At 56.0% G+C, this 25,015-nt stretch overlaps 2 protein-coding genes across 2 annotated transcripts in view; one reads left to right on the plus strand and one right to left on the minus strand.

The window, feature by feature from the left end:
• Window positions 1–15,456, plus strand: part of LOC137166525 (protein sel-1 homolog 3-like) — a 29,574-nt gene extending 14,118 nt beyond the window's left edge. The window contains exons 10-23 of the mRNA XM_067568301.1: window positions 131–336; window positions 1,406–1,585; window positions 2,457–2,576; window positions 3,255–3,395; window positions 5,683–5,745; window positions 7,939–8,112; window positions 8,914–9,041; window positions 10,771–10,854; window positions 11,165–11,255; window positions 12,601–12,688; window positions 13,036–13,148; window positions 13,524–13,651; window positions 14,028–14,130; window positions 15,355–15,456. Of these exons, the coding sequence (XP_067424402.1) occupies window positions 131–336; window positions 1,406–1,585; window positions 2,457–2,576; window positions 3,255–3,395; window positions 5,683–5,745; window positions 7,939–8,112; window positions 8,914–9,041; window positions 10,771–10,854; window positions 11,165–11,255; window positions 12,601–12,688; window positions 13,036–13,148; window positions 13,524–13,651; window positions 14,028–14,130; window positions 15,355–15,456 (1,721 nt within the window). The remainder of the gene's footprint in view (window positions 1–130; window positions 337–1,405; window positions 1,586–2,456; window positions 2,577–3,254; window positions 3,396–5,682; window positions 5,746–7,938; window positions 8,113–8,913; window positions 9,042–10,770; window positions 10,855–11,164; window positions 11,256–12,600; window positions 12,689–13,035; window positions 13,149–13,523; window positions 13,652–14,027; window positions 14,131–15,354) is intronic.
• Window positions 15,457–19,992: 4,536 nt separating this feature from the next.
• ART1 (ADP-ribosyltransferase 1) lies at window positions 19,993–24,304 on the minus strand. The gene is made up of 4 exons (XM_067568282.1): window positions 24,229–24,304; window positions 22,750–23,506; window positions 21,736–21,774; window positions 19,993–21,623 (listed from the first exon to the last, which is right to left on the minus strand). Exons 1-4 carry the CDS (start codon window positions 24,298–24,300, stop codon window positions 21,529–21,531), a joined length of 963 nt encoding a protein of 320 aa, XP_067424383.1. The 5' UTR covers window positions 24,301–24,304; the 3' UTR covers window positions 19,993–21,528.
• Window positions 24,305–25,015: the final 711 nt, after the last annotated feature.

Here is a 25,015-nt window from a genome sequence, read left to right on the forward strand (position 1 = left end):
GGGGCCCTGGCCCCAGGCCAGCATGTTGGCTCAAAGCCATTGGCCCTAGGTCGGGATGGTGGCCCCAGGCCAGGAGGTTGGCCCCAGGTGCCTCGCTGCGCTAAGGGCTCTGGTTCTCCTCTTTCCACAGGCCATCAGCAGCTGAACTCGGAGCGCTGGGGCCGGGCGCTTTACCGGAGCTTTGAGCGGAGAATGACAGCCATGGGGGGCCTCTCCCGCCTGAGACATCTGCTGCCCCTGCTGCTGCAGGCCGGCTGCCTGAGATATCCCCGTGCCCTGTACCTGGCCTCCATCCTCCACCAGACTGGCCTGGGGATGAAGCGGCGGCCGGGCGAGGTTCTAGCATCCCTGCTCCCTTTATCAGCCGCCTGCCCAGAGCAGCTTGGGTTTTAAAGAGGCAGGCGGCACGTGTGGCCCCGAGCATGTGCTCTAATGGGGACCGGGGTCAGGGACCAAGCTCCTGTCCTTGGTCCTAAGTTGGTGTGGGTCAGGCAGCTCTGGAGCAGAGTCGCGGCTCCCCATCTCTCCTCCGTCCGACGTTTCTAACATGAGAAACTGAGGTCATGAAGCAGCTGGTGTGGGGAGAAGGCCATGTTCTTCTCTTCCCTCCCCACAACGTTCTCGGGCCTACGTAATGGCCCCTGCCCCAGAGGATGAGCCTAGGACCTCTGCGCCAAAGCACAGACCTATAGCTAAAGGACTTGCTGGCAGCAGTAGTAGGCTGTTATCCTCTATGTGACCCAGCCACTAGAGAGGGATGCAGCACACAGTTTACAGTCATATTACATACCTGCCCACATGCACACTAACCCAGCACCTCCTACACACACACACACACACACACACACACACACACACACACACACACACACACACACACACACACACACACACACACCCCCCCTACGGGGCTGTGGTCTCAGTGGGCTGAGCTGTGAGGGGCTTGCTGGGGAGGGCTACAGGTCCTGCTGTGCCCCTGTGATCAGCACCGCGCCGAAGAGCAACACAGTCTGACGAGGGGTGGGCGGCTGCTCTGAGTTCCACCGGTGTCAATCTGGAGTCACTCCACTGAAATCAAGAGAGCGAGCTGACACCAGGTTACTCCAGGCAGGCTCTGGCCCAGGCACATAGCCCTGAGAGAAGGGATGGGGCCGGCCCCTGGGTAAGCGTGTCCTCCTGAAACCTACAAGTATTCAAAGGCAGTGAGTGGCTGGACAGGGAAATCAAGGGGCCATTCTGCTCTGAGCTGTGGGGCCAAATGAGGGAGCCCATGGGGCTGCGCTGGTCGGCGTGCAGACTGCCTGAGGCTCGGGGGAGCGGGAGGGGCGGGTGGGAGGCCGATGTGGCCCCTGGTTTATTCGGTGGCCCCTGGCACCCGCGCTCACTCTCGGCACTCGACCCACAGGCCCTGAAGTTCAGCCTGCTGGCGGCCCAGCAGGACGGGCGTCTGGCGGGGATGCTGCTGGGCCATAAGCATCACCTGGGAGTGGACGGGTTCCCGGTGGATCACGACCTCTCCTACGCCTACTACGCCAACGTGGCCGCGCAGACCTTGGCGGACCGGGAGCAGCCGGGGGAGGAACAGGTGGGCACCTCCGTTCCTGTGTTACTGCCTAGGGCACTACAGGAAGGGCAGATAAACCACCGGGGCCGGGGGGGGAAGAGCCATGCAGCGGCAGGAGTCCAGTCTGACAGCCCCGATTCCTACAGGGCCTGTACGCTGGAGCGGGGCGGTGTCCTCGTATGGGGTACTGCCCTGCCCCCTCCCCAGCCCCTCTGCCCATGATGGACAGGCCCAGCACGGGAGTGTGGCCTGCAGGGGCGGAGGGTGAGCCCGAGGGGGATACATGGGGCAGGTAGGCGCGGTGGTTGGACAAGCCCTGGGGTGGGTAGGCTGGAGGGGTCTAGGTGGGGTGGGCAGGTGAGCCCCAAGAAGAGGTAGGTGGAGCAGGGGAGTGAGCCCCATGGCGGGTAGAGGAGTGAGCCCCAGGGCAGGTGGACAAAGGGGCAGGTGACTCTGCAAGGGGGGTGCATGGAGCGGGCAGGCAATCTCCAAGCCCCTCTGGTGAGAAGGTTTAAAACAAACAGAAGGATGTCCACACAGCGCACAGGCAACCTGTGGAACTCACTGCTGGGGGATGTTGGGAAGGCCCAATGAGTGGGTTCAAACAAGAATTAGGTCAGTTCCTGGAGGCTTAGGACAGGTTCATCAATGACTATTAGCCAAGATGGGCAGGGGCTCAACCCCATGTGTCCAGGTGTCCCCAAACCTCTGACGGACAGAAGCTGGGACTGGACGACGGGGGATGGATCCCTGGATAATGGCCCTCTTCTGTTCATTCCCTCCGGAGCGCCTGGCGCCAGCCGCTCTCAGAGGATGACGCTGGGCTAGAAGGCAGCACCAGGCACACCAGTCCTTCCCAGCGTGGGGTCTGTCCCTGTCCCCCTCCCCACAGGCCTTTGTGGAGTCCGTCCGGCTGATCGACGAGGACGCCCTCAAGGTGCAGACCAAGGAGAGCGATGACCTCTTCCTGTGGCTGAGGTTTCAGGCCCGGCGTGGGGTGGTGGAGGCTCAGGTAGGACCATAGGCTGGGGACACCCAGGGATGTGGCTGGGGAGGTCATTTGTAACCCGGGGCGTCCCCAGAGCCTGGGGGAGGGGTCTCCCTCCGGAGGGGCCTGCCTCTCTAGCTGGAGATGCGCTGGAGGTCCCCGGTTCAATCCCTGATCCGGATGGCGGCCGTCAGATGTTGCCGACAGATTCCCCCATCTCTGGCAAGGGGTAGGCCCCTGGGGGCTGCCTTTCCACTCAGTGCTCTTCCCCCGGACCTGCCCCCTTGCCCCACTTCTCCCAGCCGCTGTGACCCTAGACGGGGAGCGTGCTTGGGGCCGGGGTCCTGCTGCATTGCTCATAATTGGATGGGGAGCCCTGGCCGGTAGGAGCCTGGGTGGGAAGTACGGCAGGGCCGTGGCTGTCTTGGGGTGCTGGGGAGGGCGGGAGCTTAGCCATCAAGTGCCCAGCCCCAGATCCAGGAGAGGAGCGGCCCTCTGGATCCGGCCCACTTGCGCCAGGGCTCTGAGGCTGGTTCCTGGGGGCCGCACGGGGATGCTGGTACGTGAGCTCCTCTGGGCGGCACGGGAAAGATGGGCCTCATGCAGGGACGCTGGGGGCTGGAGGGGAAGTTCCTGGAGCCCCCCATGGCCGAGCAGGCGGCTGAGGTCGGGGTCCGTGGTGGTCTCTTTCCCCCCTCCCAGCAAGCGGTGAGCCAGATGCTGTTCTGGGGCCAGCGGGGCATTGCCAGCAACCTGCAGGCGGCGGCGAAGTTCTACGAGAAGGGGGCGACGCAGCTCCAGGACCCGGCCCTGATGTACGACTACGGGGTGGTGCTCCTCCGGGTGAGATCCGGGCGTCTGCTCGCTGCCCCTTGGCCATGTGGGCTCCGAGCCAGCAGGTGACGGGGTCCCCAGACCTGCCGGCACCCCATTGGGTGGAGCAGGGGGCATAGGTGCATTATGGGCCAGAGGCCACTTGGCCAGGGCTAGCAAGGACAGTGGTTTCCCTCTCACCCCCTCCCCCCGGTGCCTCTCACCCCCGGTGCTTTGCCGGCTGGTTACCAGATAGACGCCTAGGGACCACCACTGACATGCTGCCACCTCTGGTGAGACTGCCTCCAGACTGGGACAGGAAAGGCGGGTTCTCTTGGCCTGGGGCCCTCGAGCTCCTGATTATAGATGCTCACGTGTGACCGGATCTTTGTACGTCAGCGCAGATCTGCGGCAGCGTCTGACCAGGTAGCGGGGTGGGTGGGAGAACGTGATGGTTAAAATAAAACCAGCCGTGCAATACACAATGTGAGAGAGAGAGAGAAGTTAGCTAATGATGGTGCTAATAATCCCACAGCCACATTCCTCAGAGCTCTTTTTACAGAGGGGGCCAGTATCGCTAGCCCCATTTTACAGACGGGGAAACCGAGGCACAGATTTGCCCAGAGTTACCCAGCAGGCCAGTTATAGAGCTGGGAACAGACCTCCAGATATTCGGAGTCCCGCCCAATGCTCTGTCCATTAGGCTGCACTGCCTCTGTCATCATGGGAACCCTGCCTCAGTATCTGGGCTGACCAGCCCGGTGCTGGCTGGCTGTGTGAAGCTGGAGTCACTGTGTGACCCTCAGCCCTGTGCTCTTACACAAATATCGGGCTGTTTGCTGCAGTTTCCCGGCCAAGTTCCAGTTCAGGTGTGTGTGCCCAGCTACCTGAACCCTCCCAAACCCAGCAGCGTCTAGTAAATGGTGGCTGTGTTCTGCACCAGAAGTAGCTGCATGGAGAACTGATCCTTAGGTGGTCTGAGCTACCTACTGATCTCCTTTGGGGTGGAAGATGCTATACACATGTTTATTACTGTCAGGTGGATAGAAGCTGGCTAGATCGTCGGGCTCAACGGGTAGTGATCAATGGCTCCATGTCTAGCTGGCAGCCGGTCACAAGCGGAGTGCACCAGGCGTCGGTCCTGGGGCCGGTTTTGTTCAACATCTTCATTAATGATCTGGAGGATGGGGTGGATTGCACCCTCAACAAGTTTGCAGATGACACTAAGCTGGGGGGAGTGGTAGATATCCTGGAAGGTAGGGATAGGATGCAGAGGGACCTAGACAAAGTGGAGGATTGGGCCAAAAGAAATCTGATGAGGTTCAACAAGGACAAGTGCAGAGTCCTGCACTTTGGATGGAAGAATCCCATGCACAGCTACAGACTGGGGACCGACGAGCTAGGCAGCAGTTCTGCAGAAAAGGACCTGGGGGTAACAGTGGACAAGAAGCTGGATATGAGTCAGCAGTGTGCCCTGGTTTTCAAGAAGGCTAATAGCATATTGGGCTGCATTAGGAGGAACATTGCCAGCAGATCGCGGGAAGTGATTATTCCCCTCTATTCGGCACTGGTGAGGCTGCATTTGGAGTATTGTGTCCAGTTTTGGGCCCCCCACTACAAAAAGGATGTGGACAAATTGGAGAGAGTCCAGCGGAGGGCAACGAAAATGATGAGGGGGCTGGAGCACAAGACTTATGAGGAGAGGCTGAGAGAACTGGGCTTGTTTAGTCTGCAGAAGAGAAGAGTGAGGGGGGATTTGATAGCAGCCTTTAACTACCTGAAGGGGGTTCCAGGGAGGATGGAGCTAGGCTGTTCTCAGTGGTAGCAGATGACAGAACTAGGAGCAATGGTCTCAAGTTGCAGTGGGGGAGGTCTAGGTTGGATATTAGGAAAAGCTTTTTCCCTAGGCGGGTGGTGAAGCACTGGAATGGGTTACCTAGGGAGGTGGTGGAATCTCCATCCTTCGAGGTCTTTAAGGCCTGGCTTGACAAAGCCCCGGCTGGGATTGGTCCTGCTTTGAGCAGGGGCTTGGACTAGACACCTCCCGAGGTCCCTTCCTACCCCCATCTTCTATAACTCTCTGATTACGGCTGACGTGCAGCTGCTGAGGCCTGATTTACCCTGGCTGTTGTTTCTCCCTAGCAGAAAATGCCTGCTGGGTTCCCAAGAGCCCTGACTGCTCCTTGACTGAGCCCAGCAGCAGCAGGGGAGGGTCAGCCCTGTGGGCTCCACGTTCCCTGACACCGACGGGGTCGCTGAGTGCGCAGGGCGGCTGTGAGCGGCATTCGTCGGCTGACTGTGTGTGTTCTCTTGCAAGGGCCAGGGAGTGAAGCAGGATATTCCCAAAGCCCTGGAGTTCCTGAAGAAGGCTGCTGAGCAGGTACGAGACACTGCAGACGAGGAGCAAATGTTTGAGCCAACCGCTCATCAGTTAATCAGTCTAAGCAGGGCTCAGTGTGAAAAGGGAGTGAGCATTGTGATTGTTCCGGGGCACCAGGAACTTCGCAGCACTGGCAGTGGAGTGCTCAGATCCTCCTTCTCCAGCAACATGGGCTCTGGCCTCTTGAGTTAAGGAGACTCTCTCATTAGCGGTGTAGGGCCCATGACATGTGGGGGAGCAGTTCTGATTCCAGCCAGTAGAGGGCGGCGGTGAGATCACAGCTTTTCATGTTCACAGATATTCTTTGAGTCATCGAACATGTGGACAAGGGTGATCCAGTGGATACAGGGTACTTAGATTTTCAGAAAGCCTTTGACAAGGTGCCTCACCAAAGGCTCTTTTAAGCAAAGTCAGCTGTCATGGGATAAGAGGGAAGGTCCATCCTGGATCAGTAACTGGTTAAAAGACAGGAAACCGAGGGTAGGAATCAATGGTCAGTTTTCAGAATGGAGAGAGGTAAATAGCGGTGTCCCCTGGGGTCTGTACTGGGACCAGTGCTGTGCAACGTATTCATAACTGATCTGGAAAAAGGGGTGGAGAGTGAGGTGGCAAAATGTGCAGATGATACAAAACTACTCAAGAGAGTTAAGTCGAAAGCAGACTGCGAAGAGTTACAAAGGGGATCTCACAGAACTGGGCCATTGGGCAGCAGAGTGGCAGCTGAAATTCAGTGTTGATAAATGCAAAGAAATGCACATTGGAAAACATAATCCCAACTCCACATAGAAAATGATGGGGTCTAAATTAGCTGTTACCGCTCCAGCAAGAGATCTTGGAGTCACTGGGGATAGTTCTCTGAAAACATCCACTCGATGTGCAGCAACAGTGAAAAAAGCTCACAGACTGTTAGGAATCATTAGGAAAGGGATAGATAATAAGACAGAAAATATCCTATTGTCTCTTTATAAATCCATGGGATGCCCGTATAGTGAACACTGCCTGCAGATCTGGTCACCCCATCTCCAAAAAGATATATTGGAATTGGAAAAGGTACAGAGAAGGGCAACTAAAATGATTAGGAGTATGGAAAAATTTTTATACGAGGAGAGATTAATAAGACTGGGGCTTTTCAGTTTGGAAAAGAGACAACTAAGGGGGGATAGATAGAGATCTATGAAGTTGTGACAGGTGTGGAGAAAGTAAATAGAAAGTGTCATTTACTCCTTCTCATAACACAAGAACTAGGGGTCACGAAATGAAATGAATAGGCAGCAAGTTTAAACCAAACAAAAGGAAGTATTTTCTTCACACAACGCACAGTCAACCTGTGGAACTCCTTGCCAGAGGATGTTGTGAAGGCCAAGACTATAACGGGGTTCAAAAAAGAAGTAGAGAAGTTCCTGGAGGATAGGTCCATCAATGGCTATTAGCCAGGATGGGCAGGGATGCAACACTATGCTCTGAAGTGTCCCTAGACACTGTTTGCCAGGTGTCTGGCATTGGCCACTGTTGGAAGACAGGATGTTGGGCTAGATGGACCCTTGGTCTGACACAGTGTAGCTGTTCTTATGTCCTGATGTAGATAGCATCACTCTTAATGCATGAAACGCTGCAGAGATGGGATCCGTCCTGGGCCAAAGAGGAGAAATGTGTTTTTAAGGTGAAATGTAGAGAAGAAATGATTCGGTGTCTCCCACAGGACAGAGCTCCAGACAGAGTGGGGAGAGTGGGCGCCCACTAACCCCTGCAGAACTGGGATGGAGAAGGGGCTGGGAGTGGGTGAGCTGGGGGGGGCAGTAGCTGACAATAATGGGTGGATCAAATCTACGGGGCAGGCAGAAGACCCAGAAGAGTGGGGAGGGAAAGGCGTGGGATGGGGAGCCCCAGGGAGTAGATCTGGGTCAGACTTGGTGGGTTTCCCCCAAGCAAAGGCCAGGTGACAACCAGTGAAATCCCCTGCTGGACGCCTGGTCCCGCCTGGGTCACCACGTGGCAATGTGCTGGAAAGCCTGTATGTGATGGAAACCACTTCGACCAACGGGTGCAGCAGCCCCCTCCCACCCCACGTTCCAGCACCTAGGGCCCAGACGGAGGAACCTCCCCAAAGCGCCTGAACGTGGCCATTTGCGGCTAGCGGCTCACGGCTGGGTTGCCGGCGCGCCTCACCTCTGCCTTTCTTTTCCCTCCCACCAGCGCTTTGCACGGGCCGTCACCGCCCTGGGGTGGTATTACCAGGTCTTTGAGCACGACTACCGGCGAGCCGCCGAGTTCTGGGAGAGGGCCGATGGGATGGGCGATGCCGAGGCGGCCTCCAACCTGGGCGCTCTCTACGCCCAGGGGCGGTACCCAGCGAGGCCGAAGGACCACGTGAGTGACTGACCAGCTGGGATGGGGGGGGGCTGGTGATTTTCCCCAGCAATGGGCACAGCGGGAGAGGGGCGTGCCCAGTGCCAGATGGGATTGGGGTTTGAGACTGAGTGACCCACGTTAACACAGTGGGCTCCATCTAATGGCAGGTCCACCGAGAGGGGCCCCTACTGCTGCTGGCTGGTAGAGCGCCTGTGTTAGCTCACAGAGTGGTGGCTTATGTGTTTACATCCTGAGGTCCCCAGTTCAGTCCCTGCCTGTGACCCACTCTAGGGACCAATACAAGTGTCCCTTAGCAGTGTGGGATCCTGAAATCTAGCCAGTGAGATCCTGGCCTAACGAGCAGCTACTCTGCCAGGAGCACAGGGGCTTTTTTTTTTTTTTTTGCGAGGGAGGCATTTTTCTAGCACCGTAAAGCAGCACAGCTCCATTTCAGGAGCGTGTCTCATCGATTCTCCACGCTGCTCCGCGCCGTGGCTGCAAACCTCTGGGGGCTGGGAGCCAGGGGTGGAGAGCACGCCTAATCAGTGTTGGCGAGGGAGCTTGCAAAGCAGTTTGGGGGACCACTGGTGTTTATGGGATTGACTCAAACTGAAGAGCATGCGTCCAGCTGGAGGCCATGGTGACGGGCACCCGAGGGAGACTGGGGCTCCGAGATCAAACAGCAGCTCGCCCAGTCCAAGAGGTGGCCACTTCTCTCAAGCCACACGGACCCCTGCCAACCAGGGACCCCCCCGCACACCTAGTGCAGCACCCCCCTGAAACGCCCAGGGACCCTCAGTCTGTCCGCTCTCCCTCCAGCTAACAGCCTACCACTACTTCTGGACATCAGCGACCCGTGGCCACGTAGCTGGGGCTGTGCGGCTCGCTGTCTATTTGAACCGGGGGATTCCTGGCCAGCTTCCCAGAAGGCCGCTCAGCGCCGTGCTGTGAGTATGCCAGCTCTTCTGCCGCAGGGGAAATAGACAGGGAGAAGGCACCAACCCTCCTCCATTCCCAGGGTGTCAGCTCCCGCTCCGGGCAGCCGCATCGGACCCCTGGCTAAGAATTTAACACCAGCGTGAAATGGCACCTCTGACTGCGAGAGCTTCTCCAGGCAGCGCCTGTCTCTTAGTGTGTGTGTCTTTGTACAGCGCCTGGCACAGGGGGGCCTTGATCCGGAGTGGTGCCTTTGGAGCGTGCTCCCGCCGGCCAGAGGATGGGCCGGGATCCCCAGCCGGTGTCAGCTGGTGCGGCTCCGTTAAAAGCCAATGCTGATGTGCACCAGTTGAGGATCTGGCCCGAGGACGATCACTGACAGGCGTTATTTCCAGAGCCGGGCCGGCAGCTGCATCTCTGAAAAGCAGCCCGGGTAGGCCCCGCGCCTGGAGATCAGAGTCCTCCAGAGTAGCCGTCAGCTGCAGTGCGGAGAGGGCGTCTGTGTCTGACAAGCTGTGCCCCACCGGCAACACGTGCCGCAACCTGGCATCTGCCGTCGCTCTAACGGGCGCCAGGGTGCCAAGAGGGTGATGTCCCAACACCACGTGGGCAGCTCCCCAGGAAGGACGCACGGGGGTGCGGTGAATGCATGGTGCTCTCGCCACACGAAGCTGCCGCGGCAGACCTGTGTCTGGCCTGGGAGCACATCAAGGAGCACAGCACCTCACTGGGCTGAAAGAGCCCAGACTGGGCGTGCCGGGCACGCGCCGAAAGCCACCTGCCTGAACGATCTGGGGGGTGCGGCTCAGACAGAGGAAGGGGTGGGAAGCAGGCCCAGCTCCCGGCTGAGTTTTATTAACGATTGCTCTGATCAATGTAATCATCAATTAGCCAGTTTAATAATTCATCCATGTTTTAATCGCCTGCTGCTTGGTGCTCGTATTAATCCCGTGCCACAGAGCCTAGAGCGCTGGATAGGGGCCTTTTGGTTATTCCAAGCTACAGCTCCCATTGCATGTTGCACACACACACAATGGGCAATGCCTGCCTAGGAATGAGCATTGCGGAATGGATCTGGGGTCATAGCGGGTCACAAGCTAAATCTGAGTCAGCAGTGTGACACTGCTGTGAAACAGCAACCGTCATTCTGGGCTGGATTAGCAGGAGTGTCGTAAGCACCACGCGAGGAGTCATTCTTCTGCTCCACTCCGCGCTGATCAGGCCTCAGCTGGAGTCTTGTGTCCAGTTCTGGGCAGCACATTTCAGGAAAGATGTGCAGAAACTGGAGAGAGAGTCCAGAGAAGATTAAAGGTCTAGAAAACATGACCTATGGGGGAAGATTGAATGGACTGGGTTTGTTTAGTCGGGGGCGGTTTAGGTTGGACATTAGGAAAAACTTCCTACCTGTCAGGACAGTTAATTGCTGGAATAAATTGCCCAGGGAGGTTGTGGAATCCCCGTCGTTGGAGATTTTTAAGAGCAGGTTGGACAAACACCTGTCAGGGATGGTCTAGATAATGTTTGGTCCTGCCACGAGTGCAGGGGGCTGGACTAGATTCCCTCACAAGGTCCCTCCCAGACCTACCGTTCTATGGTTCCAGTGTGCGACACCCGCTGGGATTCATTTTGCCCTAGGGGGCTTCTGGAGAGTCCCAGACCAATTCCCTGCCAAAGCCAGGCTTAGACTGAATAGAGCACGCCCCGGGTGGGGAAGGAACCGTTTCTTTGCTGCTTTTCCAGGTGGGCCAAGTGGGTGTCGGAGCAGAACGGGTACCTGGGCTCGGTGCTGCGCAAGGCGCTGGACGCCTACCTCCAGCAGTCATGGTCAGTGTCCTCTCCTCCTCCCGCAGGCGTGGGCCTTGCTTCCAGCTCCACGAGGCCGGGGAAGGGGTTAGCCGAGCCCCCCTGCCCCACCGGCTCCAGGGTGGAGGCAACTGTTTGTCAGCAGGCCCTGAGAGCTCCCCTTCCTTTGGGCCTGCGTCAAGCGGCGCTAGCCACGGCTCCTCCGCCACGCGGGCGCGTCTCCTCGCCGGGCACCCTGAGCAGGCTGTGGGAGGAGGGGATCTCGCCGGGGATCTGGAGGCCAGACCCGGGTTCGCGGCTGAGCTGACTGATCTCCTGCTTGCTCCGCCAGGCCGGCCGCCCTCCTGCACTATCTCATGGCGGCAGAAGCTGGGTTTGAGGTGGCGCAGTTCAACGCGGGCTACCTCTGCGACCAGGACCCTGTGAGCCATCCCTACCCCCCGCCCCCCATGCTCTGTCTCTCTTTGCCCCTCTCTCCTGCACCTCACTTTCCAGAGCCCTGCAGTGCTTATGTCTGGCTTTCCCCTCCCCACAGCCTCGGACCTGCCCTGAGATTTGCTCCTCTGCTGGTCCGGTCCTACAAGTCCTGGCCCCTGGGGATGGGGCAGGGGCTCACTCCTGGGAAGCAGGGACTCTGGAAAAGATTCAGGGGATGATGGTGGACAATGAGCTGAGCGCAAGCTGCCAGCGTGATGCTGTGGCTAAAAGAGCTAATGCGATCCTGGGAGTACAGCCAGGGGAATCTGGAGTAGGAGCAGAGAGGTTATTTGACCTCTGCATTGGGCCCTGGTGTGATCGCTGCTGGAATCCCGGGTCTGTTCTGGTGCCCACAACTCAAGAAGGGTGTTGATAAGTTGAAGCGGGGTCAGAGAAAAGCCAGGAGAATGATGAAAGGATCAGAACACCCGCCTTACCGTGAGAGACGCAAGGAGCTCCGTCTCGGTAGCTGAACAGAGCCAGGGTTAGAGGTGACTTGACCAGAGTCTATAACTCCCGGCAGGGGGAGCAGACACTGAACAATGGGCTCTTCGACGTAGCAGGGAAAGGTCTAACCCGAGCCGATGGCTGGCCGCTGACGTTAGACCAGTTCGGACTGAAAATAAGGCGTCCGTTTCCGCCGGCGAGAGTAATTAACCGTTGGAACAAGGCTCGTGGTGGATTCTCCATCTCTGGCGGTTTTCCTCAAAGCTCCGCTCTCGGCGTTAGTGCGGGGGAGCGCTGTGGCCGGTGCTATAGAGACGGTCGCACTAGATGATCACAGGGTCCCTTGCAGGCCTGGATCCTAGGAATCGAGGTCCCTGATCGCACCAGGTCTCTCTGCCCAGTGCAATGTGTCCACGGCCAGTCCTGGTCTCAGGATCCCAGCAGCGCTCCCCTGGGAAGCCCCAGGAGCTGCTCCAGCCATCAGAGAAGTCCCGCACTGCAGCCCCTCTGGCATGCACCTGTGCACAGACGCCGGCCGTCCCCAGGGCCTCGCTCCCAGCGGCTGCGGTGACTGAGGGAAGAGGGGCCGGGGGTCGGCATTCAGCTTCGTCATCAGCCACAGGCTCATCTACTCGCACGTGCCTCCCCGCCTCGCCGAGGGATTTCGGTGCTTTCTGCCCGCCCCGCCCCGCTTTAACGGCAGCAGGTCTCTCCTGGGTCTGCACTGTCTCCCGCTCCAGCAGGGCTTCCTCCCTCTGTTCTTTGCTCAGGGGTTGGCTCCTTTCCCCCTGCAGACGAGGGACCCGCCGGAGCGCTCTGCTAACCGGCCGGTTTCTTCCGCAGGATGGGCTGGCGAGCCGACACCTCCAGCTCGACTGTGTCTGGAAATACTACAACCTCTCCACCTGCAGCCAGCGCCCCGTCTCCTACGGTAGGGGAGCCTGGAGCAGGGGGGGCTCGGCCTCGCAGACCGGCCCGACGCACGGGGTTTGCACCTCGAGCCCTCGTTACGGCTCGCGGCATGGACAGGCAGCCTTGCGGGTGGGAAAGCCGGTGGCCGCCTCCCCAGGGCGCACAGGCAAATTGGCTGGGACGTGCGTAAACAGGACCCCCCACGCCAGGATCTGGGGGAGGAGAATTCCCCCCCCCCGCCGTTGTTGAGAAGTTGCTGTCTCCTGCCGGGGCTGAGATGGGGGCCCTAAAAATTGCTGCGGGAGAAGCAGGGGCCTTCGCAGCACGGGGCGAGGGCGTAACCTTTTCTTCCCACCCGCCCTCCAGCTCTGATCCGCATGGGAGACTTGTTCTACGCCGCACCCCACAGGGAGAGGACGCAGGACGTGCAGGCAGCGGTCCGGATGTACAAAGCCGCTGCCCTCCAGCAAGATCCGCAGGTACCGTGTGGGGCAGATGGGATCTGCAGCTGATGGAGTCACACCTGGGGGGGGGGACAAACCCAGCCACCACTCAGCCATCCCCATGTCACATCAGCCTGCCGTGGGATTTCCATGGTTCTGCCATGTTCCCACCGCCCGAGGCCCCGGTGCCCGGTGTGCTGGAACTGGGCAGCTTTGCGTAGCCAGTCCATGGGTCCCTGAAATCACTCTGGGGGCAGCGAGTGTCCCGCAGGCAGGCCCCGGTGGGCATGGAACCAGACCACCAACGGCCGGATGGTCCCAGAGGAGCTGGGATGGGTGGGCCACCAGGAGTGGTTGGGAAAGGATGGGGCCGGATTGCCCCAGCCCGTGCCCCTCTCTGCTTGGCTGCAGGGCCTCTACAGCCTGGGTCTCCTGCTGGAAGAAGGCGTCTCCATCCCTTGCTCGGCCCTTCGTGAACTGGGGTTCAACGGTTCGGCCTGTGCCAGTAACTACACCGTGCTCCTGGAGCTCTACCAGAGGTAGGACTTTGGGACCAGCCAGGGGAGGGGGTCTGGGACCTTCCTATCCACGTGGCGGTGCCACTCGTGTGGCGAAACGCCCCGGCGTATTGAAATGCATCTCAGCGTGCATCGCTGCCCCTCTGTCGTGGAGAGGCCACTTGGAGGCTAACAGCCTACTACTGCTGCCGGCTCAGGGACTTACCCTTTCAGCTCAAGCCGTAGCAGGCGCCTGCTATGGCGCTGAAGTCCCTGTTCTCAGACCTCGCTGACGGCCCCCGTGGGAGGCACAGAGAGCTCAGTCAAGGAGCACATGTCTCTGCTGTGAGGTGGGCCGAGGGCTGGGCCGAGGGAGCGGGTTTCGAGCGTGCCGAGCCCTCGGTTTTCTTGCCGGCAGGTGCCGAGACCACGTGGAGGAGCACTCCTTCCTGCCCTGCAGCCTGGCGCTCGTCAGCGTCCACCTCAAGTACCTCTGGCTGCTCCACAGCTCGCTGCTGAAGGTAACGGGGGACGAGGGGGGGAGGGCTGCTCCCGCCTGCTGGGTGCTGCTCTCCAGACGCTCAGGCGGGTCGTGGCGCCCGGCCCGTCTCAGACTGGCAGCCTTGGCCCTGTGCAGGGAGCTCGCAGGACGGAGCGGGGGCTATTTCGGGGGTTTCTAAACTCGGGGGGGGGGGTGTTGGGCTCATGCAAAGGAGGCGTGAGTGGAATACGACTGCCTGGGCTCTCCCCGCCCCAGCTCTGCATGTCCCCCTCAGTCCCGACCTGCAGCCCCTGCTGTCCCAGTGATCCCCCTCCCCCAGCTCTGCAGCTGTATCTCCATGGGGCAGTGCAGTCCCCCACGAACCCGGCCCTTGGACTCTCTTGCCCAGAGGCTGCCCCTCCTGCGGGATGGGCAGGGCAGGGCTGAGCCTTTTCCACCCTAAAACCCACCTCACGCCCTCCCTGCGGCTCCCCGACCTGGTGCGGGGCTATTGGGTCCAAGCGTCGGACAGTCACGGCAGCTAGGGCTGGACGGGCCTGTGAGTCACTACCTCCGGTCCCCTGGACCTAGCTCGTCTCTCCTCCCGGTCTGGCCCCGTCTGTGCGGGCTCTGCTCCCCAGGTGACTCTGCCCGGTGCTGGTGTCTGAGTGCTCGCCCCCGGCTGCGGTGCTGGTTCCAAATCGCTCTCGGGGCTCGGACGTGCCGATGTCACGTCCGAATTGGCCCTCACTTAGTTCAAGCGAGTAGCTTCTAGTCGCGCAAACTGGGCCGCCCTCAGGGAAGTCTGTAGCATAACAGATCCATGGTCTACCAGGGCTTCATGGAGACAGCAGGGATAGCATCTAGGGCCTCACACGCCACAAGAGCCCCGGCTTCTGTCCCTTGAGCTAAGGAAGACTCTATTAGCAGGACGGGGTTTATGACACACAGTGGGGCAGTTCCGATTCTGTCCAGTAGAGGGCAGTGGTTCACGTGCTCATTATGGGGCCCCTCTTGGCTGGACTATTTGTACAGAGCTGAGACGTTAAACGAAGCCCCTTTGAACCCTCTCCATGTGCGTCAGATGGTCCAACCCCCTTCGCCGCTTTGCAGCGCTTCTCTGCACCTTCTAACTTATCACACTGCAAAGCGGCCCCCGGGGGTCCCAGCCCGCGTTGTGCACACGGACAGATCCTGCTTCCTGTAGCCTCCCCCTCAGCGCCGCTGTCCGCCTGCCCACCCCGGCCGTTCCCTTTCTCTCCAGTTCTCAGGAGCCATAGCAATTGTCATGGTCACCGCGCTCAGCCTCCTCGCGGCGCTGAGCCGACTGCACCGTGGGGCCGCCGACCTCCGGGACTCGGTGTGAGCGAGCGTCAGCCCGGCCGCGACAGACCCTGGACAGAATCCATGACCTTTCCTGAGCGCGGGACAGATTTCTCCCAGGCCTTCCACACCTTCTGCCGGGGGGCGCCAGCTCCTTCCCCACCCGCCCTCCCCCTGGATGAGGCTGCCCTGGCAGGATGCGAATCGGTTCTCAGACGGAGCTAACCCAGTCGCTCAGGCCCCAGAAACAACTCCTGGGAATGGGGCGGGACACGGCATCCCGTCCACACCACGCCAGCAAGCTGCCTGCAGCTCCCCGCCTTGGAATCTGGCCTCGACCCTTGCAAGAAAATGACAGGAGAAGACGTGGTCAGGACACCGGCTCTGACTCCCACCATTGGGTCAGCCGTCAGCTTCGCCATCTACCCTGCTCTGGATGGGAGAGCCAAGGGTTTTACCGCCGTGGGGTTGTGGTCCAGCGCCTCCCTGGAGGACACCAGAGTGCGGACGGCACATTCAGCCACTGCCCGTCACGGCGGGGGGATGGGTTGTAATAAACCTCCACACAAGTGCATGATCGCTAAGAGGAAAGCAGGGACCTGGGGATAGGAGGGTCGTAGGGGCTCCCTGGGCTCAGATAATCACCCCAAATTGATGAGGCTCCTTCAGTTCCCTCCATGCAGCGTTTACAATGTTTTCTGCCTGATTTCTTTTGCAGCTGGATTTGTTGCAATGAAACCCAACAGGGACATCATAATGTGGTGGCGAGGGAGGGACGTGACCAGCAGTCCTGGGCTCCTGGACTGGAATACGAGGGGGCGGGGTGCAGGAAGTGGCTGGAAGCTACTCTGGGCTCTTGTCTATAGCTGTGCCCCGCAATGCTCAGGACACGAGCTGTTCTCTTTCCATTCTGATGCTAGACTCCACTGCCTCAAACCAGCCGGCCTGGGCGATCCGCTGGGGAGACCCTCGAGAAAGAATCGCAGCCGCTTTCCCCAGCAATAGATTGATTAAAATATAAAATCAGGCAAACACGGACGGCCTGAAGCAACCAAACCAGCCCAGAGACCTCCAACAAACCAGTTCCCTGGCGCTTTGAGAGCTAACACGAGACTCATGTTGACCAACGGTGGTGCCAGATACTTGACCACGCTTTGGTTCGTTACGAGATATGCTCAGGAGACCAAATTGCCAGCCTCAGTCCCGTTTATTGCTCTAAGCCATCATAATATAGCACAAGAAAAAGGTTCTGGGAAGCCATTTCACATTCGCCTTCTGCAGAAAGTGAGCTCCCAAAATCACCCCCCTAAAGCCGTCTCTTTCTGCCCATCCTGGTTACAAGTAAAAGGTACAATGTACATCAATCAAAACTGGACTTAACCAATCCGCTTTTTGCCTTGTTTTTCTGGTACCGTGGTGTGTACCCCTTATCTCTTTGTACTGCACACATGCATCCCAGCTTCAAAGGGGCGTGAAGGCATCTCGTAGGTCTGTACTCAGAAAGAACAATCCCATGGCTCGTCCTCTTCCTTCCGGAGATTCCCATGCAGGTCTGGGAGAATAACTAACGCCCTAACTGGTGCTATGGTAAAATACTCTTTATGGTCCTGATCCTGGTAGCTTTCCTTGCTTCTTAGTGCAAAGTGTTATGGGATACCTAGCATAAGGGACCAGGGTTATAGTAAAGGAATAGGTCTGTTTAGGCTCTATATGTGTGCTCAGTGCTATTTGTACCTAATGCATACTAATGTATATAGAGGGTGAGGATAAAACGTAGTATTAATAGGATATAAATAGACGCGAGTCAGCTTATATTGGTCAACGGCTAATTGACCCAACTGTTTTTAGCCCCTCTGACAAGCCAACCCCATATGTTACGGGGGCTTTCCAGACAGAGATGGCTCATTTCAAAGCTAACACGTGTAGCCAAAACACAGCACACGGAAACACCCCGCACCATATTGGAAAGCACAGGTCTGCTCTGAAAAGCGCTGATGGAAAATGGCGTCTGCTCTTCTGTAGTGCAATTCCCCTCTCCTCGCCCTTGATTTCCTTTGAAATGGGGTAAACAGGGAGGTGGCAAAGATAGCAGCTGATACAGAATTACTGATGTTAGTTAAACCCAAAGCTGACTGTGTGTGAAGAGTTACAAAGGGGATCTCACAAAACTGGGTGACTGGGCAAGAAAATGGCAGCTGAAATTCAGTGTTGGTAAATGCAAAGGAATGCACAATCCCAACTCTACATACAAAATGATGGGGTCTAAATTAGTTGTTACCGCTCAAGAAAGAGATCTTGGAGTCAGCGTGGACAGATCTCTGAAAACATCTGCTCAGTGTGCAGCGGCCAGTCAAAAAGGCTAACAGAAGGTAAGGAACCATTAGCAAAAGGATAGATAATTAGACAGAAAATATTATAATGCCGCTACATAAACCCATGGTTTGCTCACACTTTGAATGCTGTGTGCAGTTCTGGTCACGCCACCTCAAAACAAGATATATTAGAATTGAAAAAAGTACAGAAAAGGGCAAGAAAAATAATTGAGGGTATGGCTCAGCTTCCATATGAGAAAAGATTTAAAAAACTGGGACTGTTCAATTTAGAAAAGAGATAACTAAGAGGAGATCTGATAGAGGGCTATACAATTATGACTGGTGTGCAGAAAGTGTTATTTATCCCTTCTCATAACACAAGAGACAGGGGTCACGCGATGAAATTAATAGGCCGCAAACACTAGTCAGTTTTTCGTCACACAATGCACAGTCACCCTGTGGAACTCATTGCTGTGGGATGTTGTGATGGTCAAAAGTTCAAAAAGGAATTAGATACATTCATGGAGGATCGGTCCTTCAGTAGCTATTAGCCAAGGGTGGGCAGGGATGTAACCCCTTGCTCCGGGTGCCCCTACACCTCTGACTGCCAGGAGCTGGGGCTGGACGACAGGGGATGGATCACTCACTAATTGCCCTGCTCTGTTCATTCCCTCTGAAGCACTGGGCACCTGTCACTGTCGGACAACGGGACACTGGGCTAGATGGACCCTTGGTATGATTCAGTGTGGCCGTTCTTATGGTTTCCCATTTAGCTCAGTGTAAGCAACAAGGAGAATCAAGTCCAGTGTATCAGCAGAATCACTGCTGTTGGTTGCTTAGGTTTTTACCTCTGCAAAGACAGCACAAGGATGGGAGTGGGAGCCGGCTTTGATTCTGGTTCATGTATCGGCAGCACAATTATCAGCTAAGGTCCAGGTGCAGACCCCGGCTCTGCCCTCAGTGACGCGCTGGTGTAACGGAGCGGACAAAAGCATTACGGGGGTGTCAGCGAGGGACAGAATTTGGCCTGCCGATCTGTCACTACCAGCGAGGATGTGTGAGAAGGAAAGAGCCCCGAGCGGCTCTCCGACCTCAGGGAGACAGTGGCAGGGCTAGCACCTAGGAAAACCGTGTTGTCACTTGGAAACGGAATAATCTGGAGCAGGTGTCAGGGACAAGAGAAACAGGAATCTCCCCTTATGCCATTTTTAGGTCTAATTCTCTGAGCAGAAATACTTAAAACAATCAGAAAAGCAGCTTTTATTTGATTGTCAATGTCTCCCCTCATTCCTTTCTTATCATCCACATAATGTTATCTTATCCCTGGGCAAAGGGCTGGTCTACGGCACCACTCAAGTAGCACCAGCCGTTTTTTAACCTCTTGTGAGAATCAGGTTGACCACCAGGTGGGGCTGGAGGACGGATTAGATTTGTCTGTATATTACACTGCTCACAGCACTGTACCTTATATCTAGCCTTGGGAGGAGTCGATTTTTATTGGTAAATGTCGGTAAACGTCAATTTCACACACATACCACGTTTCCGCCAATAATAATCCAGATTTACAAAGGCAAGGTGAGGCGATGCGGCTCGGGAAGGCGTCAGAGTTTGATTTAAGGATATTTACTGTGTCTATGTTGATGTGATGTTGACAATTTGTGTGTTTTACCTGGTATAAAGCTTTAACTTTCTGAATCTCAATGTTTACTGTTATTAAATCATTATCGTCTGACCCCCCCACATTGCCTGATCCCCCCCATAATTTTGCACAACTGTGTAAAATTTAAATCGATTAAAAAGCCTAACAAAAACGCTTAAAAATGGACAGTGATACTATGCATTGAAATTATTTTTAACAAATCAAATTGTACCAAACCTACTTATCGTTACAGTTTCTGTTCTCACTCACTCGTAACTTTCCGAGCACTACTTTGATGTGCCTAAGTGCCGTGTTTTGATAAGGTTATCAAGATTACCAGAGACAAACGGCCTCCTAAATCATGGGAGCAGTTTGAAGGGTGCTTTAAGGCACTAAGGCGATTGGTATATATCCCCTTTTAAGACAGAGTGTAAGGCTTGGAAATGTTAACTTAGAAAACATAGCAAACTTCCCAGAAAAATTTGACAGGCTTACTCAGATTCTTAACCATTTAATAGTCTTTATTTATCAACTTACTAATACTACACCTAGCAACTTAAATGATTTACTTTACCACAAATCATTCTCCCTTATTCTTTTACAAATTTTTAAAACACAAATAAAGCTAAAAAAACAACTAACAAAAACAATTACAGCTACAATCACAATCACTCCTGGGATACAAGTAGAATTATTACTAATTTTACATTCACATTCACTACTCACCACATACAGAGATGAACTCAGCTGCAGCAAAACAACAAATATTTTATGACCTGGTCTTTTTATTTAGAGCTCTCTTTTTTATCTAGGTGGAACCTCTATCGTATTCACACCCAGGTTATCATCCGCAGGACAAGTCCCAACGGGTTATCAACCCAGTTACAACGGGCTGGAGAGAGGCAGGACGACTGATCAGACCCTCTTGCAGGCACGATTCTGGTGTACCCTTGGGGAGGCTCGGTGGTCCTCACGACAAGATTCTCTAATTTTTGCTTTGTCTGACAACCCTTTTATCCCCACTCCAGCCTATACGTCCGCCAAACCAATTACGGGCATTTTCTACATCACTTTGTCGGTCCCTCCTTGAGGAATCCCTAGGTCAGAAGTTTATTCTTGACCAGGTGTAACAACAAATAAAAGTTGCAGTGACTGCAAACTTCCAAATTTGGGCCTGGGAACTGCCGTGCTCGCAAGTTCCCCCCATTATGGGTTCAACTGGTCACTTTTCGGTCACGGTTTTGCTGCCCCCGAGTCTTCCTCCCCAGGTGGCTTACAATTTCTACCTCCTTATCTATTACACAAGATTAACGACTTCCCTTTATCTACTACAAAAATAACTAGGAACAATTATAGAAACAGATGGTCACAAAACCTTGAAGCACAATTAATAATCTTCAATACATTTTTCTATGTCTCTTTCTCATCATGGACTCAGGGCATACACACACACAATGATTTTAACCCGTTACGACATACTTCTTATGGGCTGAATCTTGCCAAAATTGGTGTTGCATAAGAAGGGCTGGCGGGGATTGTTTGTTTTGGGTTTTTGAAGTTGGAAGGACGGTTGGGTACAGGCCTTTATATGAACTTAACAGGTGTGAAAAAGAAACTGGTTGTCCTGTTCTAAAAATAGACATCAGACTTTTTATGCCAGTGTCACTTGCCCATCCCCGCATTATATATCTCCCTCTGTACTCGATCACGTAAGCCTGGAAGTTGTTTTAAAATGGCAAAGATCTAAGCAACTAAAGAAAAAGGTGGCTGAAGTACGTGAAGCAAAAGCATGTATAAGCCCAATGACAATTGCCCTGTTTGTAAACCAGGGGGAACTCCACCGGTGTTATGGTGATGGGTGCACTATAGAAAATAAAGTGTTGTGGTCTAATCCAAAGCCTGCCAAGTCTGAGGGGCTTTATCCGGAGTCTATGCCAGGTGCTGATCTCTGCACAGGGTGATTTCACCCACTGTCGCTTCCAAGCAGGCAAAACTCAACCCAAATTAACTCTGTTCCTTTAAAGTTTCATTCTTGTATGGCTCTTCTGAGGCACCAGCAGATGGGCTCCAGGGTTTCTTTTTTCTTCATGTCCTTTTCCTCGAAGCAACTTTTACAGGGTTTTAATAACAGCTCAGGGAGAGAGAAAGCATGCTGATTAGGATGTCAAAGGAAACCAGGCGCTCCCAAGGCATTGGCCACCACAAGGACTCCACCGAGGAGGTACAGGCGCTGTATGTCGGAAGAGAAACGGCTCGTTGCTACAGGTGCCAAGAAAGAGAATAAAAAAAATTACAATGGTGAGGCGGGTGGGGGGAGATGTCAGCTCTGTGCTGCCTCCTGGAAGAATCAGATTGTCATTAATGCTCTTACCGGAGCTGAAGACGCATCGCCGGTTCTTGCATCTTTTCTCTGCCAAAGAAACCAACGACAGTTAAAAAAACCAAACAAAAAACCCCACCCAGTATGTCACTTTCACCTCCTTCTCTACGTAAGGCCAGGTGCTTGTCCTGGGACAGGCATGGTGTTATGGATATGAGGCCAGTGCGCTGACATCAGGATGATCCCAGAAGAACTCGGATGGGGGTTGAACCAGTGGTGGGTGGGAAGGAAAGGGGCCGGTCGGCTGCAGGCTGGCAGCAGGACGCCTTCCCCCGGAAGGAGCTGTTTGGCTTGGATTCTCCCATGGCTTTACCCGGGTTGCCCTGGCCCTGGCCTTCTTGGCTCAGTTGCACGGCCTCTACAGCCTGGGTCTCCCGGTGGGAGAAGGCATTTCCGTCCCTTGCTCTGCTCTCTGTGAACCGGGCCATAAGTACACCGTTCTCCTGGAGCTCCGCAGCAGGTACGGGCCCAAGGCAATTGGGGGTCTGTGAATTCCTTGTCCACCGCGCCCGCTGTTATTTGTACTGCAGCAGAACCTAAATGCCTAAATGACTAGGGCCCCGTTGCACAGGGTACGGCTCAGACACAATCCTGGGCCCAAAGACTAACCACCCATAGCCACCTTATCTCAGCGGCAGCTGTCCTCACCCCTCCCAACAACTGGTCGCTGGAATGGGATGCTCCTGACCAACGAGTGGGGAAGCAAAACGACATCGGTTTCATCCCAGGCCCAGCCACAACCACAGAACTGGAGCTGTCGCAGGTAGCCGTGCCTCCGGGAGAAGAAGGCTCACCTCGGTGGTGGTCTCTGCCTCCGCTTCAGAGAGCGCCACGGTCCCAGTCGAAACCCCAGCTCTGAGCCGCTCTGATGAATTCGGGACATAGAATTGGGTCAAGCCATCCCCCCGGTTCTTAATGCCCTCCGATCCGCTGGGAAGCTCAGAGCAGGATCCGCGAGAGAGCACAGAGGGTGGGGGGCGACCATCCCCGGTGGGTGGACCTTACCTTTCACGTACTCGCAGTTGTAGTTGCTGGCGCCGTCCTGGGAGCGGAGCTGGATGAAGGTTCTGTCCTGAGCCCTGGTGAAGTTGGTGACCTGGAACCTCTCGAAGGGGGGGATCAGCACTTCCTCCTCGCCGGGGAAGAAGGAGAAGTTCTTGATGTTGACCCCGGAGCAGGTCTTTATGGAGAAGAAGGTGTCCTGCCCGAACTGCAGGGCGCTCTCGTTCTTCAGCGACGTGGACGTGAAGTGGCCAAACCGGACGGGCTTGCGGCTTTCGGCTTGGAAGCGGATGCCCCGGATGCCGCGATACACCTGGTGGCACTTGGTGGGCTCGGAGGCCTTCAGGACCTGCAGGGCTCTGGTCAGGAGGAAGTGCAAGGTCTTGAAGTTGAAATGGTTGAGGTAATAGTCCCGGCTGCGGCCTGCCTCCCGCACGGCCGTGTTGAACGCCTGGTGAAGGGGCTGCTTCTGGAGGGAGCCCTGACTGGTGTAGGCCAAGAGGGCGACGGCGAACTCGGGCTTGAAGCCCGGCGGCACGTGGCCCTGGTCCTTCCTCTCTTTCCACACGGCGGCCGCCTCCTGCCAGGCCTCGGCGTAGTTCCTGTTGCTGGCGAACTCTGTGTCGTTCAGGGCACCCAGCTCCGCCTCCATCAGGCTGGCGCAGTCCTTGTACTGGTCGTCGAAAGAGCCGAGGGCCAGGTCCAGCGGCGCCTCTCTGACGGGAAAGAGGTCTCGCTTGTGGAGGGGGAAACACTGGACCTGAGGGCAGCGGGAGAACACAGTGAGGGGAGATGGTGGAGCAGGCTTAGCCTGGGATGCTGCCTGCTCTGCCACGGACTCCCTGTGAGATCTTGGTCAAGTCCCTTAGTCTGCCTGGGTCTCAAGTCCCCATCTGTACAATGGGGATACCAGGGGTGCACAAGGATAAATATGTTACAGACTAAGAGGTGCTCAAGCACTGTGGTAAATGGAGGCCTGAGGAGCCCCTGAGTTAGCTAGAACATAGGGTCAGATCCTCAGCCGGTGCGACTCAGCCATGGAAGTCCGTGGAGATAGGCTGACCGGCTCAGGCTGTTTGTCCACGAAGAGCTGGCCGCTGTCCCGCCTTCTGCCCTGTGTGTCACAAGGGACCGTCACATAAACGTCCTACTGCCTCAGTGGACCCCGTGTTCACGCTGGTGGGAGCAGAACTGCTACGGCTGGGCCCATTTCGGCCCGCGCATTAGCTAAATCTGCTGCAAAGCGGGGTTAATTAACCTGGGGATAAAGCCATGCGGGGAAGCCAACAGAGCCTTCTCCAAGCCATGATTCCCACCGGTTTGGCTGACACAGCGCCAGCCAGTAGCGGCTGGGCTCAGACAACCCGAACCAAGAGCCCTACCCCCTGTTCATCTCAGTGGAGTGTTAACTCTGAACCCTAATGACAACATTGCTGATTGTTTAACTGCTGCTTGTTTTCAGCAGAGCTGCCCAGGGAGTACCTGAGGGCCTGCCGCGAAGATCCCCAACAGCAGCAGGGCAAAAGCTAGTGTGAGACGCCCCATCTTCGCCATCCACATCTGGAAAAAAATAAATACACTCAGTCCACAGCAAGTACAGACCACGGTGGGATCAGTAAGTGACTTATTCATAATGAGCTCCAGGCTGTGTAAGAGAGGGGGGAGGAGCCGCAAAACACATGGGAGTGGGCTGGGGAGACAGAAGGTGGGTGCGCCCCTGTGAAGCCCATTGTTCCCCCCCAATAGACTACAGATTTCTGGCCCTTTCTTACAGGGAGGCAAGAGCAACCTATAGTTTTTCACCGTGAGGCCGCATGCAGGACCACAGCTTCCATGTGCTAGGTGCTGAACATATGTACACAGCGAGAGCAAGTTTGCCCTGGAGAGTTTCCAGTCTAGACACGGCCAGGAGAATGTAAGTATTATCATCTGTAGTTTACAGACATCCCTAAGGCCCATAGTCTGGGGCCAGGGCTGACTTTGGGCCCGGAACAGTCGGTTCTTTTCCTCGCTCTCTGTCTCCAGTCACGCAAATCAATCAAGAGCGACAAATTTAGAGCACAGAGGAGGCACCGCATCGTTCGCTGGGGTCCCGTGAGACATCAGAAATACGCAGGCGTGGCTGGGCCTGGATCAGCCCCCCAAACCAGGGCCTGGACTGTTGAGAGGTTCTCCAGTCAGTGTTGAAGCCTGGGTAGCCAGGCCCGTCCAGGCGTGGGAGCAGCGAGACGCTCCCCCGGAGGAAGGCGGTCCGTGGAGCTGGATCAAC

The sequence above is a fragment of the Emydura macquarii genome, unplaced genomic scaffold (assembly GCF_026122565.2).
Source record: "Emydura macquarii macquarii isolate MOO-44397 ecotype Brisbane River unplaced genomic scaffold, CSIRO-AGI_Emac_v2 contig_2865, whole genome shotgun sequence".
NCBI classification, from domain to species: Eukaryota; Metazoa; Chordata; order Testudines; family Chelidae; genus Emydura; species Emydura macquarii.